The sequence below is a fragment of the Narcine bancroftii genome, chromosome 12 (assembly GCF_036971445.1).
Source record: "Narcine bancroftii isolate sNarBan1 chromosome 12, sNarBan1.hap1, whole genome shotgun sequence".
In the NCBI taxonomy this organism is placed as follows: domain Eukaryota; kingdom Metazoa; phylum Chordata; class Chondrichthyes; order Torpediniformes; family Narcinidae; genus Narcine; species Narcine bancroftii.
This window is the reverse complement of record NC_091480.1, coordinates 64,917,196-64,932,703: the sequence shown is the minus strand read 5'-3', so window position 1 is coordinate 64,932,703 and position 15,508 is coordinate 64,917,196. Positions and strand designations below refer to the sequence as shown.

Sequence of the window (15,508 nt, the reverse complement as noted above, 5' to 3'; positions counted from 1 at the left end):
TAGATTAAGAGCAGAAGATAAATTTGAATCGCAGTCACAATTCTGGTGTTCGCCCCAACTGTCCATTAAATTTTATTCTATGTAATAGTGGAGATGGAAATCAAAGATATTTTGTCCTAAATGATAAGCTTTCCTTTTATTCACGTTATTATCTATGAATAGAAAACTGTACGATAAAAAGGAAATGCCTTCAATTATCAGTAAAACACGAATGTCTGCAGACACCGCGGTTGAAGTAAAAACACAATGCTGGAGAAACTCAGCAGGTGAAACAGTGGCCTTTATGTAGCAAAGATAGATACCACCAACGTCTCAGACTTAAGCCCTTCATCAAAGTGCGGATAAAATGTTGGCAGGTGCCTCAACAAAATAGTGGGGTGGGGGGGAATGAGATGGGGGAGGAGCACGATCCCACAGGGCAGGAGGTAATTGATGGATAAGGAAGGGAGGGCACACCAGTTAACAGGGTGTGAGGGGATGGCTCTGTGAATGGAGAGGGAAGGGAGTGGAGAGCTGAGGGAAAGAAGGCAGAGGGATGAGGAAGGGATGGGGAAAGGAGAACAGGTTAGCCTGTTACCCAGAAAAGTCAATGTTAATGCCCAGACAGAAAAATCAGGTGTTGTTCCTTCAATTTAAGACATTGGTGAGGTCAAATTTGGAATATTGTGTGTAGTTCTTGTCACCTAACTACAGGAAGGATATCAATAAGATTGAAAGAGTGGAGAGAAGATTTACTAGGATGTTGCTGAGTCTTCAGGAGTTGGGTTACAGGGAAAGATTAAACAGGTTAGGACTTTATTCCTTGGAAGAATGAGGGGAGATTTGAGAGGTTTACAACATTATGAGAGGTGTAGACCAGTGGTTCTCAACCTTTTTCTTTCCACTCACATCCCATTTTAAGTATTCCCTATGCCATCGGTGCTCTGTGATTAGTAAAGGATGTGAGTAGGAAGGGAAGGTTGAAAACCACTGGATAGACAGAGTGGATGCGAGACGGCTTTTTCCACTTAGATTGGGAGAGATAAATACGAGAGGTTATAGTTTTAAGCGGAAAGGAGAAAGGCTTAAGAGGGAACATTAGGGGAAAGTTCTTCACTCAGGGAGTGGTGGGAGTGTGGATCGAGCTGCCATCTGATGTGGTAAATCTGGGCTCAATCTTAACTTTTAAGAGTAAATTGGATAGATACATGGATGAGAGAGGTCTGGCAGGTTATGGAATGGGAGCACATCAGTGGGATTAGCGGAATGATGTTTCGGCATGGACCAGAAGGGCTGAGGGCCTGTTTTCTGTGCTGTATTATTCTATGGTTCTAATTCACGGAGGGTAATTGTTCCTCTGAGAAAGGATGCATCGAATCAGAGTTAATGGGGTCATAACTAGGCTGAGGGTTGATGGAAAGCATCGGCCTGTCTTTGAGTTCAGAGTGTCCAGTGAAGACTTTAACCATTAACTCAGCGAATGGCAGGAAATGCACAGGATCACATTTGACCGGAAAGCGCGAATATTGGGTGGGTGAGAAACCTTAATCCAGCCCCAGCAACCAGGGTTCGAATCTGGCGCTGTCTGGAAGAAGTGTGCACGTTCTCCCCGTGTCTGCGTGGGTTTTCCCCAAAGGCTCCAGTTTCCTCCCACCCTCTGAAAAGAAATGCATGGGGGTTGTAAGTTAATTTGGGTGTAATTTGGGTTTAACATGGGTTTAACTAGCCAGAATCAGCTAAATCAAATAAATAAAAATTTAAAATTTCCCAAGTTAAAATGATCTCCAACGTTGTGGCCAAGACTGAAAAAATATTGGTCTTCCAAAGTCAGTGGCTCTGGGTATAGGAATCCAAACTAATTTAGGATCAACTCTCAAAGCTACGATTTTCACAAAACCCTCTGATATTGTTAATCAGCGAGACTGTGCAGTATCCTTCTCAAATTTGGCTACCGCCAGAAATTCATCTGCACCTTGAATCTGTTTTTATAACGCTGTGATCTTAACCAACAGGTATACAAGGAACCCAATGACAGTGCAGACCAGCATCAAGGAAGACTGTGTCATCAGCCCAACACTTGCCTCAGTCTTGCACCTCATCTTCAAGCATCACGTAGGACTGGATCTCATCGAGAGGATTAATGAGAAACTGTTTGACCTCCATCTCCAGAACTAAGTCACTCCAATCTCAGTAATTAAGCAAGCAACACTTGCTTGTGCACACATTCAGAGGCTGAGTTCCAACAAAATTCACTGGAGCTCCCAACAAATTGGACTACATGCACAATATCCCTCCAACCAAGCTGCCGAAGTACACCAGCGTTCAACAGCAAAGGTCTACAATAGGAACTAGGACAAGCTGATTTCTTCCCCCAACCCCATACCCCAGGAGCTTCCTCTCAACAACAGCAGACAGAGATGAAATCCATTTTCCCCTTCAGTGCACCAGCACAGCTGTCAGTTGGCTGAGGAAAGAATCAGTGACAATCCAGATGTCAGGCCTGGCACATGGTCTATGAGGCAGCAGTGATCCCAGAATAAATGGCACCACTTCACAAACTACCCAGCCATCTGTCCCAAGTAAAACATGAAAGTCTGCAGACCCCGTGGCTGAAGTTAAAACACGACGCTAGAGCAACTCAGCCCTTTATATTGCCATCAGCAAGTTCAAGCAGGGCAGATAGTACCTGATGGGACGGATGGCTTAAAATAAAAACACGAGGTTGAAGAAACTCAGCCAGTCAAACAGTGTGCTTTATATTGCACAGGTGAAGATACAGAACCAACGTTTCAGGCTTGAGCCCTTCAGGTATCGAAACGTCGGTTCTGTATCAGTATCTTTGCTGTATAAAGGACACTGTTTGACTGGCTGAATTTCTTCAACCTCGTGTTTTTATTTTAAGCCATCCCTATCTGCCCTGCTTGAACTTGCTGATGGCACCACATTCATGTGCTGGATGACAAATTAACAATGGTGGGGGGGGGGGGGAGGGGGGGTGCGCACAGGAAGGAGATTGAAAGTCTAGTAGCACGGTGGCAAGATAATAATCTCATTCGCAAGATGAAGGAGGTCTAGAGAACGAAGGATCTGATCACTGACTTCGGGGGGGGGGGGGGTGGAACAGAGCTCACATCCCTGTCTACGTTAATGGTGCTGAAGTTGAAAGAATCTATAGCAGTGGTTCTCAATCTTTTTTTCCCCCATTCACATACCACCTCATGTAATCCCTTACTAATCACAGAGCACCAATGACATCCACTCCATCCTCAACATTCATTGGAATGACTTCATCACCAACATCGAAGTACTCGAGCTGGCAGAGTCCGGAAGCATCGAATCCACGCTGCTGAAGACCCAACTGCGCTGGGTGGGTCACGTCTCCAGAATGGAGGACCATCGCCTTCCCAAGATTGTGTTATATGGCGAGCTCTCCACTGGCCACCGAGATAGAGGTGCACCAAAGAAGAGGTACAAGGACTGCTTAAAGAAATCTCTTGGTGCCTGCCCCATTGACCACCGCCAGTGGGCTGATCTCGCCTCCAACCATGCATCTTGGCGCCTCAGTTCGGCGGGCTGCAACCTCCTTTGAAGAAGACCACAGAGCCCACCTCACTGACAAAAGACAAAGGAGGAAAAACCCAACACCCAACCCCAACCCACCAATTTTCCCTTGCAACCGCTGCAACCGTGCCTGTCTGTCCCGCATCGGACTTGTCAGTCACCAACGAGCCTGCAGCAGACGTGGACATACCCCTCCATAAATCTTCGTCCGCGAAGCCAAGCCAAAGAAGAAAGAAAGAAGACTTAAGGTGGTATGTGAATGGGAAAAAAAGGTTGAGAACAACTGATCTATAGCTTCAAGTTCTGAGGAATAAGTATCTCCAATGACCTGACCCGGGACAAACACATGGATGTGACAGTCTCGAAAGCACCCCGACACCTCTACTTTCTCAAAAGATTAAAGAGGTTCACCACGTCCCCCTTGATCCTCAACTTGTCCAGGTCCACCTTCAAAAGCAGACTTGCTGGACATATCACAGCATGGTGGAGGAGTGCTCTCATCGAAATCAGAAGCTGCAGAATGCAGCTCAGAAAATCATGCAACCTCACTCCCCTCTATGGACTTGGTCTCAGTGGTCTCTCTCTCTCTCTGCCCAGAAAAGGCAGCCAACATACTGAAAGACCCGTCACATCCCGGCCACAATCCCTTTTCCCTCCTCCCGTCAGGAAGAAGGTTCAAGAGTGTGAAAGCATGCAACACGCCAACAGGCTCAAATTCCTGCTGCCATCAGGCTCCTGAATGAACCCCATAACAGTGCCCTCATGCTGGAAATGGACAGTAAATGATGGCCTTGCCAATGATGCCTGCATCCAGTCAATGGACAGACTGCCCAATGGGAAATGACTATCTGGCTGATTATGTGAAGAATTCAGTCAAGTCCTTGTTGATGGATTGTCTGGCCTCCAAACTATAGAAGAAAGAGAGCTCAAATTGGATTGAATATGGAGGTGTCAATGCTCAAGACAGGAAAAAACTCCAGAGGGTTATTGACTCGGTCGAGGACATCTACATGAGGCGGTGTCTCAAGAAACCAGCCCCTATCCTCAAGGACCCCCCAACCACCCAGGCCATGCCCTCTTCACTCTACTACCATTGGAGGAAAAAGTACAGGAGCCTGAAGGCAAGCACAAGGACTGCTTCTTCCCCTCCACCATCAGATTTCCGAATGGACAATGAACCAGACACTTTGACTTTTTCTTGCACCATTTTATTTATTTTGAAATGAGGTTTAGATAAATGTTTGCCCTGTGACGCTGCTGCAAAACAATGAATTTCACGTTCATGTTCATGACATTAAATTCTGATTCCGAAAAAGCAGTTCTAAGCTCTGCCCTACACCACGATGATCTTTCAACAAGACACCCATCTTTTAACCAGGTTGAGGATCAAATAGTTTGCATCATGCCTTTTGTGCTCAGAACGTTACATCCCACTCTGGAAGTACACATTTTGTGTTAACAGCCAATTTGCACACAGTAAGGTCCTCTGAAACAAGCATCCAAGACAGATGTTGAACAGGACCATTGCAGGAGGAACAGTTGTTCTCCACCCAAGCAGAAAAAAGGACTGGTTCCACCTACAGGATGGCATCTCCAGTAATGCAATACTGCACTGGAGTGAGCAGGAAGGCGCTCGATCGCAAGAGATTGGACTCAAATTGGCATCTTACCAACCAGCCCGAGCTTATGGTTTACAGGTGCTCTCCTATTTATGATGGTCCAATTTACGATTTGTCAAAGTTACACTGGTTTGAATCCATACTTTCAATTTCGAATTCCGATCTGTTCCCGTGCTTGCGATTTGAGGTTATGAGAGTGAAATTGATAATCCTGTCACTTTACCATCCAGCAATTAGTTTTAGTTCAATGCTTTGAACATTCTTCATGCCGTGTGCTTGCAGCTGTGTACATTAATGGTTTTTTTTCCAGTGTGGAATAAAGGTGTTCAAAATTTAATTATAAAACATGGTAGATGAGGTATTCTTTTTCGACTTACGGTTTTTGGACTTATGATGAGCTTGCTGGAACGCAACGCTATCGTAAGTTGAGGAGCACCTGTACCAGCACCTCTCTAAATTTGCAAGAAATTGCACTCCCCATCAGTTGTAGTTCAGTTTCAGAGATGGGGAACAGAACATCACTGCGTCATACATAGGTTTCCCCACTCTCCGGGCCTGTCTCCACTGAAACTTGGATGGGAGAAGAAACCAAGCAGTGGCAGATCTCCACCCTTGTGGTTCTGCCACCGTGAGGAGGTGTTGAAAAACAGCCCGTCCTCTGAGCCCAGTTGTCCTCTTTACCCAGTCACCAGCCAACCCCAATTTTTCACCCTTCCCATGCACGAATTTCACAGGCACCATCACTCCTACTTCAGCCAAGGGCCTTTTCTCATGCACCCACCTTGCCAGCAAGTGCCACTCATCTATTCCTGCGTGAAGGTCATCACCCTGTCACCCTGGATAGGCTCACCTTCTAACAGGGCTCAGGATTTGGAAATGACCCTCAGAAGCCTTTGCTTTCCTATTGGCTCCCATATCCTACCCAACAAAGCAGACATTCTGAGATCAACAGCGATGCGGAATGGCAATTTTGCAATTTAGCAGAATGTCGATCACTGTCACTCTGAGCACTGGGGCACCTCAGGACTGTGTGCTCAGCCCACTCCTGTTCACGCCCCTGACCCACGACTGCATGGCCAGATCTAGCTCCAACAGCGCCATCAAGTTTGCAGATGACACGACAGTCAATGGACTCGTCAGCAACAATGATGAATCGCACAACAGAGACGAGGTGGAAAATCTCGTGACATGGTATGAGAGTAACAACCTGGGACTCAATGTGGACAAGACGAAGGAGATGATCGTGGACTTCAGGAGGATCAGGAACGACTACCCTCCACTACACATCAACAACTCTGTAGCGGAGAGAGTGGAGACACCAAGTTCCTTGGAGTTCACTTAACTAGTGACCTATCGTGGAGACTCAACATCTCCTCACTTATCAGGAAAGCACAACAGCAACTGCACCTCCTGAGAAGAATGAACTGGGCAAGGCTACCGGTCACCATCATGTCAACCTTCTACAGGAGCTCTATTGAGAGCACCCTGGCCAGCCTCATCACAGTGTGGTATGGTTGCTGCAGAGAAATGGATCAGGGGTCAATCCACAGGGCCATAAGAGCAGCAGAGAGGATCACTGGAGTGTCCCTCCTCCTCTATTGACGTGATCTACTCGGATCGTTGTCTGAAGAGGGCATGCAAAACCATTGAGGACCCCTTCCACCCCACACACACCATCTTTCAGCTGCTCCCGTCGGGGAAGAGATGCAGAAGTATCAGAGCCAGCACCACCAGGTTGAGGAACAGCTTCTTCCCACAGGCAGTGAGAATGTGAATGACCCAAGGAACTGCTCACACTAACCATCTGAGACTCTCATATTCACGAAACAATATTTATTTGTATAGATTAAATACTTGCCCTGCATGTGCATGTGTGTTATGTCTAGGTGTGTGTCTGCGTGTTTTGCATTGAGGGCCGGAGAACGCTGTTTCGTCAGGTTGTACTTGTACAGTCACATGACAATAAACTTGACTTGGTTTCTACCCATTCCTCATGAAAATGTCTCTGAGCTGTAATCTCTGTGTTGCTACACTAGCACAGCTACCATGGGCAATTCACATCTAAACCTCCCAATTCTTCCACGTTGTGGCAAGTTATGTGGGGCCAGCTATTTGACCAAGTTTTATCCTGTGTGACTGGTGAAACTCTGGAAAATAACAAGGCCAGTGTAATGTAGAACCATAGAACACTTTTGCACAGAAAACAGGCCATTCCAGTCTGTGCCGAAACATGATTCCGCTAGTTCCAATGACCTGCACCCATTCCATAACTCTTCAGCCTCTCCCACCATGTATCTATCCAACTTATTCTTAAGGGTGAGCCTGCATTTACCATGTCAGATGGCAGCTTGTTCCACACTCCCACCACACTCTGAGTGAAGAAGTTCCCCGTAAACCTTTCCCTTTCACCCTAAAGCCATGTCCTCTCATATTTATCTCCACCAATCCACGTGGAAAGAGCCTACTCACATTTATCATATCGGGTAAATGAAATAAATAATCACAGACAAGAAACCAGACTCTTTCCCCTTCCCACAAATCAATCCACCTTGCCATATCCCTTCTCCAAACATGCTCTGAAATTGGAAGTGTTAAAACAGATCAGTCACCCCAACCCCAGGGAATATTTCCTTTCAATTAAGCATAAAATGTTGATCACATCAACCCTGAAAATTCCCACCAAGATCAGTTGAAAAGTTGGGATTGTGGTGGCGCACATCCTCACGGCGAACCGGCCCCGCTTGTATCGGCACATGGCGGGGCAGCCATGGGGACATGGCGTCGTCAGAGGTTTTTCTCTGACTCCAGCATCCCTTCCAGCGCGCGCCCTGGGCAGCGATTATGATGTCACAATGCACCAGGTGACTGAGCTCATGCTGCCCTTAAAGGGACACGCTGAATATGAATAAAAAGTCGTTAACGACCTTCGGTGTGGCAGCAGTGATTTCTTTCAGCTCCTGCAAGCTCCACAGTGGTGACCCTGACGGGCCCAGACATCTATCTGGACCCAACGAATGATGGACGCAGCCGAGGTGAACGCTGTAGCGCTCAAACCTCCCCCCTTCTGGCCCCATCGCCCACGGACGTGGTTCGGGCAGTGGGAGGCACAATTCCACCTCCGCAACATCTCAGCCAACGCCACAAAATTTTACCATGTTGTGGCGGTGAGGGTGGACGACATCATTCACCAGCCACCAGCAGTGGGCAAATATACTGCCCTCAAAAATCTACTCCTGGGGAAGTTTGGCCTCACTCCCCAGCAGTGTGCTTCCAGGCTCTTACACTGGATGAGTTTGGGGATCGCAGCCCCTCAGCCCTCATGGACGAAATGCTGGGCCTGGCAGAGGATCATGAACCATGCTTCCTCTTCCGCCAGATATTCCTTGAACAGATGCCAAAAGGTATCTGGCTCCATCTATCTGAAGAGGACTTTTCTGACCCCCGCAAGGCCACAGCCCGGGCAGATGCCCTCTGGCACGCATAACAGGAGAACAGGAGCCAAGTCTCCAAGCCGGGGCCCCATCGTCCGCAGGATATCCCCAAGCACAAGCCGGAGGAAACCCAGTCAACATGGTGCTTTTAACACCAGCACTGGGGAGTGAAAGCCCACAAGTGCCGCCAGCCCTGCGACTTCCAGCCAGCCCTGCGACTTCCAGCCAGCCCTGCGACTTCCAGCCAGCCCTGCGACTTCCAGCCAGCCCTGCGACTTTCAGGGGAATGGCCAGGCCAACTGCTGTTTATGGCTGCCACGGTTGGCCAAGTGAACAGCCTCCTTTACATCACTGACAAGTCCACGGGCTGCCGGTTCCTGGTGGACACAGGGGTCGAGCTGAGCACCCTCCCCCCTACAGCGCTGGAAACTTGAACCCGGACCCCCGGTCCAACCCTGTGAGCTGCCAATTGTTCTGCTATCAAGACCTATGGCACCCGTAGAGCACAGATACAGATCGGGGATGAAAAGTTCACTTGGAGGTTCATTCTGAACTCGGTGGGCACCGCGCTGTTAGGGGCTGACTTCCTAAGGGCTCATGGTCTGCTGATGGACATGAGAGGCAGGAGGCTACTCAATGCCCGCAACTTTCGCTTGGTGCACCTGGGCACAGCGGACGACAGACCCAAAATTGCCATGGTAGCCACTGCCAGCGACAAGTTCGCCAAGATCCTCAGCGAGTTCCCTGGCACCCTGGAGCCACGCTTCGATGTCGCCTCCCCCCGCCATGGAGTTTTCCATCACATCTCCACAAAAGGCACCCCGTTGCACACCAGAGCTAGATGGCTGCCACCGGAGAAGCTAAAACAGGCAAAGAAGGAATTCTCCAGGCTCCAGGAGTTGGGCATCGTTCGGTGGTTGGACAGCGCTTGGGCGCTGCCACTGCACATGGTCATCAGTGGTTTGGAGGCCCTGTGGAGGCTACAGGCAGCTAAACGATGCCACGACTCCAGACAGGTACCCAGTCCCCCATATCCAGGACTTCGCGGCCAACCTCCACAGCACGCGGTTCTTTTCAAAAGTCGATCTGGTGTGCGGATACCACCAGATCCCAGTCCACCCCAATGACGTTTAAAAGACCGCCATTATCACCCCTTTTGGCTTGTTCGAATTCCTCCGGATGCCGTTAGGGTTGAAGAACGCAGCCCAGACGTTCCAGCACCTCATGGACGCAGTGGGTAGGAATTTGGACTTTGTCTTTATCTACCTAGATGACATCCTAGTAGCCAGCCGCAGCCGCGAAGAGCACAAGGCCCATCTCCGTACCATGTTCGCCCGGCTGGCAGAATTCGACCTCACGGTCAACAAGGCCAAATACCAGTTTGGGAAACAGACATTGCAGTTTCTGGGGCACATCATCTCGGTGTCTGGGGCACCTCCGGCACCGGAGAAACTGGCAGCCGTCCAGCATTTTCCCAAACACTCCTCCCTCAAGTGTCTGCAGAAATTTGTGGGAATGGTAAATATTTACCATAGGTTCATCCCCAACGCCGCCCGCATCATGCGCCCTCTTTTCGCGCTGATTGCGATGAAAGAGAAGACCCTGGCCTGGTCGGAGGAAGCAGACGAGGCCTTCACTGCAATGAAACAGACCCTCGCAGAGGTGACTTTGTTGGTGCACCCGCGCCCAAAAGCACACATGGCACTCTCGGTTGACGCTTCCGCCATGGCGGTTGGAGGAGTAATGGAACAGTGGCTGGACGGGTTGTGGCATCCGCTGGCCTTTAAGCATTTGTGGCCACCAGAGCTTAAATATAGTGTGTTCGACTGGGAACTCCTGGTGCTGTACCTGGCCATCTGCCCCTTCCGATACTTCTTGGAGGACAGAACTTTCACTGTGTTTACCAATCACAAGCCCCTCACCAAAGCAGTGGCTGTGGCCAAGGACCCATGGTCGGCCAGACAACAGCACTACCTGTTCTACGTGTCCGAATTCACTACAGACATCCGGCACTGAGTGGGCAAGGACAATGTAGTTGCGGATGGGCTCTCGCCCCCGGCCATCAGCACGCTAGCTCCCAGCCTCGACTACGCGCAACTAGCGCAGGCCAAACAGCACGATGCCGAAACTCAAGCTCTCCAGACCGCCATCTCAGGTCTCCAGCTCGAGGATATCCAGCTTCCTGACTCCGCCCAGCTGCTGCTCTGCGACACTTCCACTGGCTCACCGCACCCAGTAGTCCCACAGGAGTGGAGGGCTAGGGTTGTCAGCTCCATCCATGATCTCGCCCACCCCTCAGTAAAAACTACTGTGCTTATGGTGGTGCAGCAATATGTTTGGCATGGCCTCAAGAAGAAGGTGGCAGCGCTAACCCGCAACTGCATCAGGTGCCAGACGTCTAAAGTCCACAGGCACACGCAAGCCCCTGTTCAGCATTTCGACCCAGCAATGTGGAGGTTCCAGCATATCCATGAGGATGTCGTGAGCCCCTTGCTGGTGTCCAGGGAGTCGCAGTAGCTGTTTACCATTATGGACAGAGCAACCAGGTGGCCGGAAGCCATCCCGGTCCGTGAGGCGTCAGCAGAAACCTGTGCTAGAGCCCTGGTCAGCCAGTGGATCGCTTGTTTCAGCGTGCCGGCACACATCACGAGTGACAGAGGTGCCCAATTTACCTCTGCACTATGGCTGCAGCTGGCAAACCTTTTAGGGGTAACACTGCACCATACCATGGCCTACCACCCACAGTCTAACAGGTTGGTAGAAAGGTTCCACCGACACCTCTGATGGCAAGACTTTCTGGCCCCGACTGGGTGGACGAGTTGCCCTGGGTTCTCCTTGGGATTAGGACAGCGCCCAAGGAGGACCTGCAAGCCTCATCAGCAGAAATGGTTTATGGTGTGCCACTCTCCCTGCCAGGCGAATTCTTTGGCCCGGAGGCCGAGACGATGCACAACAAAGGTGAGCAGCTCGTGGATCTCCGTAAATGACTGGGCAACCTAACCCCGCCACCCCCATCGCACCATGGCACCCGACCATCCCATTGACCGAAAGATCTGGATGTGGTGCAATTTGAGTTCGTCTGGAGAGGACCACAGAGGGCCCCGCTGCAGCGCCCATACGAAGGGTTGTACAAGGTTCTCCGGCGGTCGGGTGGGTCTTTTACTTTAGATGTGGGGGGCAGGGAAGAACTGTTTATTGTGGACCGCTTAAAAGCTGCTCATTTACACTTATCACGGCCGGTGCAGACGGTCGCCAGAGTGACAGGACGTGTAGCTGGTTCTGGGGGGGGGTTGTGTGGTGGCGCACATCCTCACGGCGAACCGGACCCGTTTGTATCGCCACGTGGCGGGGCAGCCTTGGGGACATGGCGTCGTCAGAGGTTTCTCTCTGACTCCAGCATCCCTTCCAGCGCGCGCCCTGGACAGTGATTATGATGTCACAATGCACCAGGTGACTGAGCTCATGCTGCCCTTATAGGGACACGCTGAATATGAATATAAAACAGTCATTAACGACCATCAACGTGGTGACTGTGATTTCCTTCAGCTCCTGCAAACGCCACAGGATCCTAATTTGCAAAGTTCACTAAACATTCTTCCTTCCCTTCACCAACCAACCCCCCCACCCCTCCTATGATGATGTTTTTAAAATCTAATTTAGTCTCTCAAATAGCCTGATTAAACTGTCCCCAGTTTATATTGGTGGTTCTTCATTAGAAACTGGGATTACTGTGGGATCCCAGTTTCTTGATTGACTCAGCACCAAGATCTCTCAATCCCAGAAGATATCTTTTTAACCAATACTTATTGTTCGACTGAATATTTTCTAAAGGTACCCACAGAAACGGTGAAATCTCCAGGTCTAGTGAAGATTTAGCATTTCACAGCCATTTCAACAGCAGGGATCCATCGTTCTGCTGCACCCGCCTTCATCCCGTTCCTAAATGTTACTACCTTCGAGTCCATCGTGGGGATTTTTCTTCTGTATTGAACTGTCCCCAAGTCGCCAAAATAAACTGCTTAAATACTCGTTTTAAAAAGAAACCCACAAGGCTGGAGAAACTCAGCAAGAGTACGTTATGTAGCAAAGGTAAAGGGACATCACCGGCGTTTTGGGCTTGAGCCCTTCATGGTCGGAACAGAAACGTTGGCAATTTCTCTCTCCTCAAAAGCTGGGTGTTTCCAGTAATTTTCCGTTCAGCTGCTCCCTGTCTACACTGTGCTCCGAGCTCGTGGCTGAGATCCCCCAGTGTTTACTGCGATCACAGCGTCTCCACCTTGAGGAAGGGCTCAATCCTGAAATGTCGGTTCTGTATCTTTACCTTTGCTACATAAAGGGACACGGTTTGACCTGCTGAGTCTCTCCAGCCTCGTGTTCAGTCACGGTGTCTGCAGACTTTAGTGTTTTACTCTGGTTCAATACTCCAACCCTTGAGGGGGGGGGGGGGGGGGTTGGAAACATGTACAATCTAATTCTCCTCAAGCACTTGACTCACCTGACTCAAAAATAACAAGATAACTTTAGTGCACGTAAATATTTTTGCATTTTTAATAATAATAACTTTATTTTCCCCCCTCTTCCTCCCCTCTCCGTCTCCCCCTCCTTTCCTCCCACTCCCTCCCTCCTTTCCTCCCACTCCCTCCCTCTTTTCCTCCCTCCCTCCCTTTCTCCCCCTCCCTCCCTCCCTTTCTCCCCCTCCCTCCCTCCCTTTCTCCCCCTCCCTCCCTCCCTTTCTCCCCCTCCCTCCCTCCCTTTCTCCCCCTCCCTCCCTCCCTTTCTCCCCCTCCCTCCCTCCCTTTCTCCCCCTCCCTCCCTTTCTCCCCCCTTTCTCCTCCCTTTCTCCCCCCTTTCTCCTCCCTTTCTCCCCCCTTTCTCCTCCCTTTCTCCCGGGAGTTTCTCTTACCGATGCCTGAAACTCTGCAGATCTTCGGCGAGGTTCTCCTTTTCCACCTGGATGCGATCCCTGTCCTTGCCCACCAGCTCCAGTTGCCTCTTCAGCTCTCGGATCTCCTGCAGGTACAAGTCCGCCGCCCTGCTCGGCTCTTTGGAGCGCAGCTGGTTGAGTTCGGCCGCCAGCACGGCGTTCTGCTGCTCCAGGAACCTCACCCTGTCGATGAAGTTGGCGAAGCGATCGTTCAGCTCCTGCAGCTCCACCTTCTCGTTGGTGCGGGTGGTCAAGAAGTCCTGGTTCAGGGCGTCGGCCCCCGAGAAATCCACCTTGTCGTACGAGAGCCGGGCGGCTGCCGGAGTGCTGGAGCGGTACCGGGAGCTTGCGCCCCGAGAAGCCGGAGAAGACAGCAGCCTCCCGGTGCTGGACAGCCTGGAGACCGAGATGGGGGTCACAGAGGGTCCCCCAAACGACCTCCTGTAAGAGGTCGCGCTGTTGGACACCCGATAGGATGACATTGCCTTCAGGGGAGTGGGAGTCCTTGACCAAGCTGCTGGGCTTCTGCGGGCAGGGGAACCAGCCTCGCCGCCGCTCCTTTATGGGGGAATGAACGAGTGACCACGCCTTCTGCGGAGAACACCAGCCCCTGCTCACACAGACAAGGGGCTCCGGCTCGTTGCACACCAAGAGCACGTAATCAGATCGATTTACATGCAACTTCTTTCCCCCCACCCCCCACCCCCCCTAAAGGGGGCTGGGTTCGAGGTTGGGAGGGTGCAAGTGCAGTCGACTTCCCCAAGAGGTAAAACCCGAAAGTCTCAGACACCGTGTTTGCAGTAAAAACACAAAATGCTGGAGAAACTCTGCAGGTCAATCAGTGTCCCTTTATGTAGCAAAGATCACCGAGGTTTCGGGCTTGAGCCCTTCATCGAGGTATCAAGGTATGTATCAGATGTCAGATTTATTGTCAGAGTTCATACCTGACATCACATACAACCCTGAGATTCTTTTCCCTGAGAGCCAGGCAGAATTACTACTAACTGGTAATGCATAAAATAAACTGTAGACAGCATCAACATGTAAACAAATAAAGAACTGTAAGCTGATAACAAATGTAAACAAACTGACTGCAAGACAGAGAGAACAAAAATCAACAAAGTGCACAAGTACAAGTCCTCAAATGAGTCCCTGATTTGTCATTGAGGAGTCTGATGGTGGAGGGGGAGCAGCTGTTCCTGAACCTGAGGTGGGGGGGGGGGGCGAGTCTAGTGACACCTACTCCTCTCTCCTGATGGCAGCAGCGAGAACAGACCGTGTGCTGGGTGCTGCTCTCAGCACACTTTCCACCACACCTCTGTAGAAATTTCCCAGGGTTTCCGATGTCACACCAAACCTCCGCAAACTCATGAGGAAGTAGAGGCGCTGACAGGCTTTCTTCACGATGCCATTAGTGTGTTGGATCCAGGAAAGATTCTCCGAGATAGTGACTCCCAAGAACCTAAATGTGCTCACCCTCTCCACTTCTGATCCCCCAATGATCACTGGATCGTTCACCTCTGGTTTTCCCTTCCTGAAATCAACAATCAGCTCCTTAGTTTTGGTGACATTGAGAGTGACGTTGTTGTTGGTGCACCCCATTCAGCCAAGTTTTCAATCTCCCTCCTGCATGGTGTCTCATCCCCTTCCTTTATACATCCCACTACCATGGTATCTTTGGCAAATTTATAATAAACAGTGTACTTTATATAGCAAAGATCAGCATTTCAGGCTTGAGCCTTTCATCAAGGTATCAAGGTATGTATCTTTGCAACATAAAGGTCACTGTTTGACCTGCTGAGTTTCTCCAGCGTTGTGTTTTTACTTCAACCACGGTGTCTGCAATTACCTTGATGAACGGCTCAAGCCTGAAACGTTGATTATGTATCCTTATCTTTGCTATATAAAGTATTCTGTTAATTTTTTAATTTTTGTAAAAATTTGGACGTACAGCATGCTAACAAGCCCATGCTGCCCAATTACACCCAATTAAC

The 15,508-nt window shown here is 50.0% G+C and overlaps 1 protein-coding gene across 1 annotated transcript in view; it reads right to left on the bottom strand.

Annotated features, from left to right (window-relative positions):
* Window positions 1-14,097, bottom strand: part of LOC138747393 (peripherin-like) — a 40,596-nt gene extending 26,499 nt beyond the window's left edge. Inside the window, exon 1 of the mRNA XM_069906553.1 lies at window positions 13,494-14,097. Coding sequence (XP_069762654.1) covers window positions 13,494-13,996 — 503 coding nt within the window. The 5' untranslated portion in view covers window positions 13,997-14,097. The remainder of the gene's footprint in view (window positions 1-13,493) is intronic.
* Between the last annotated feature and the right edge of the window lie 1,411 nt (window positions 14,098-15,508).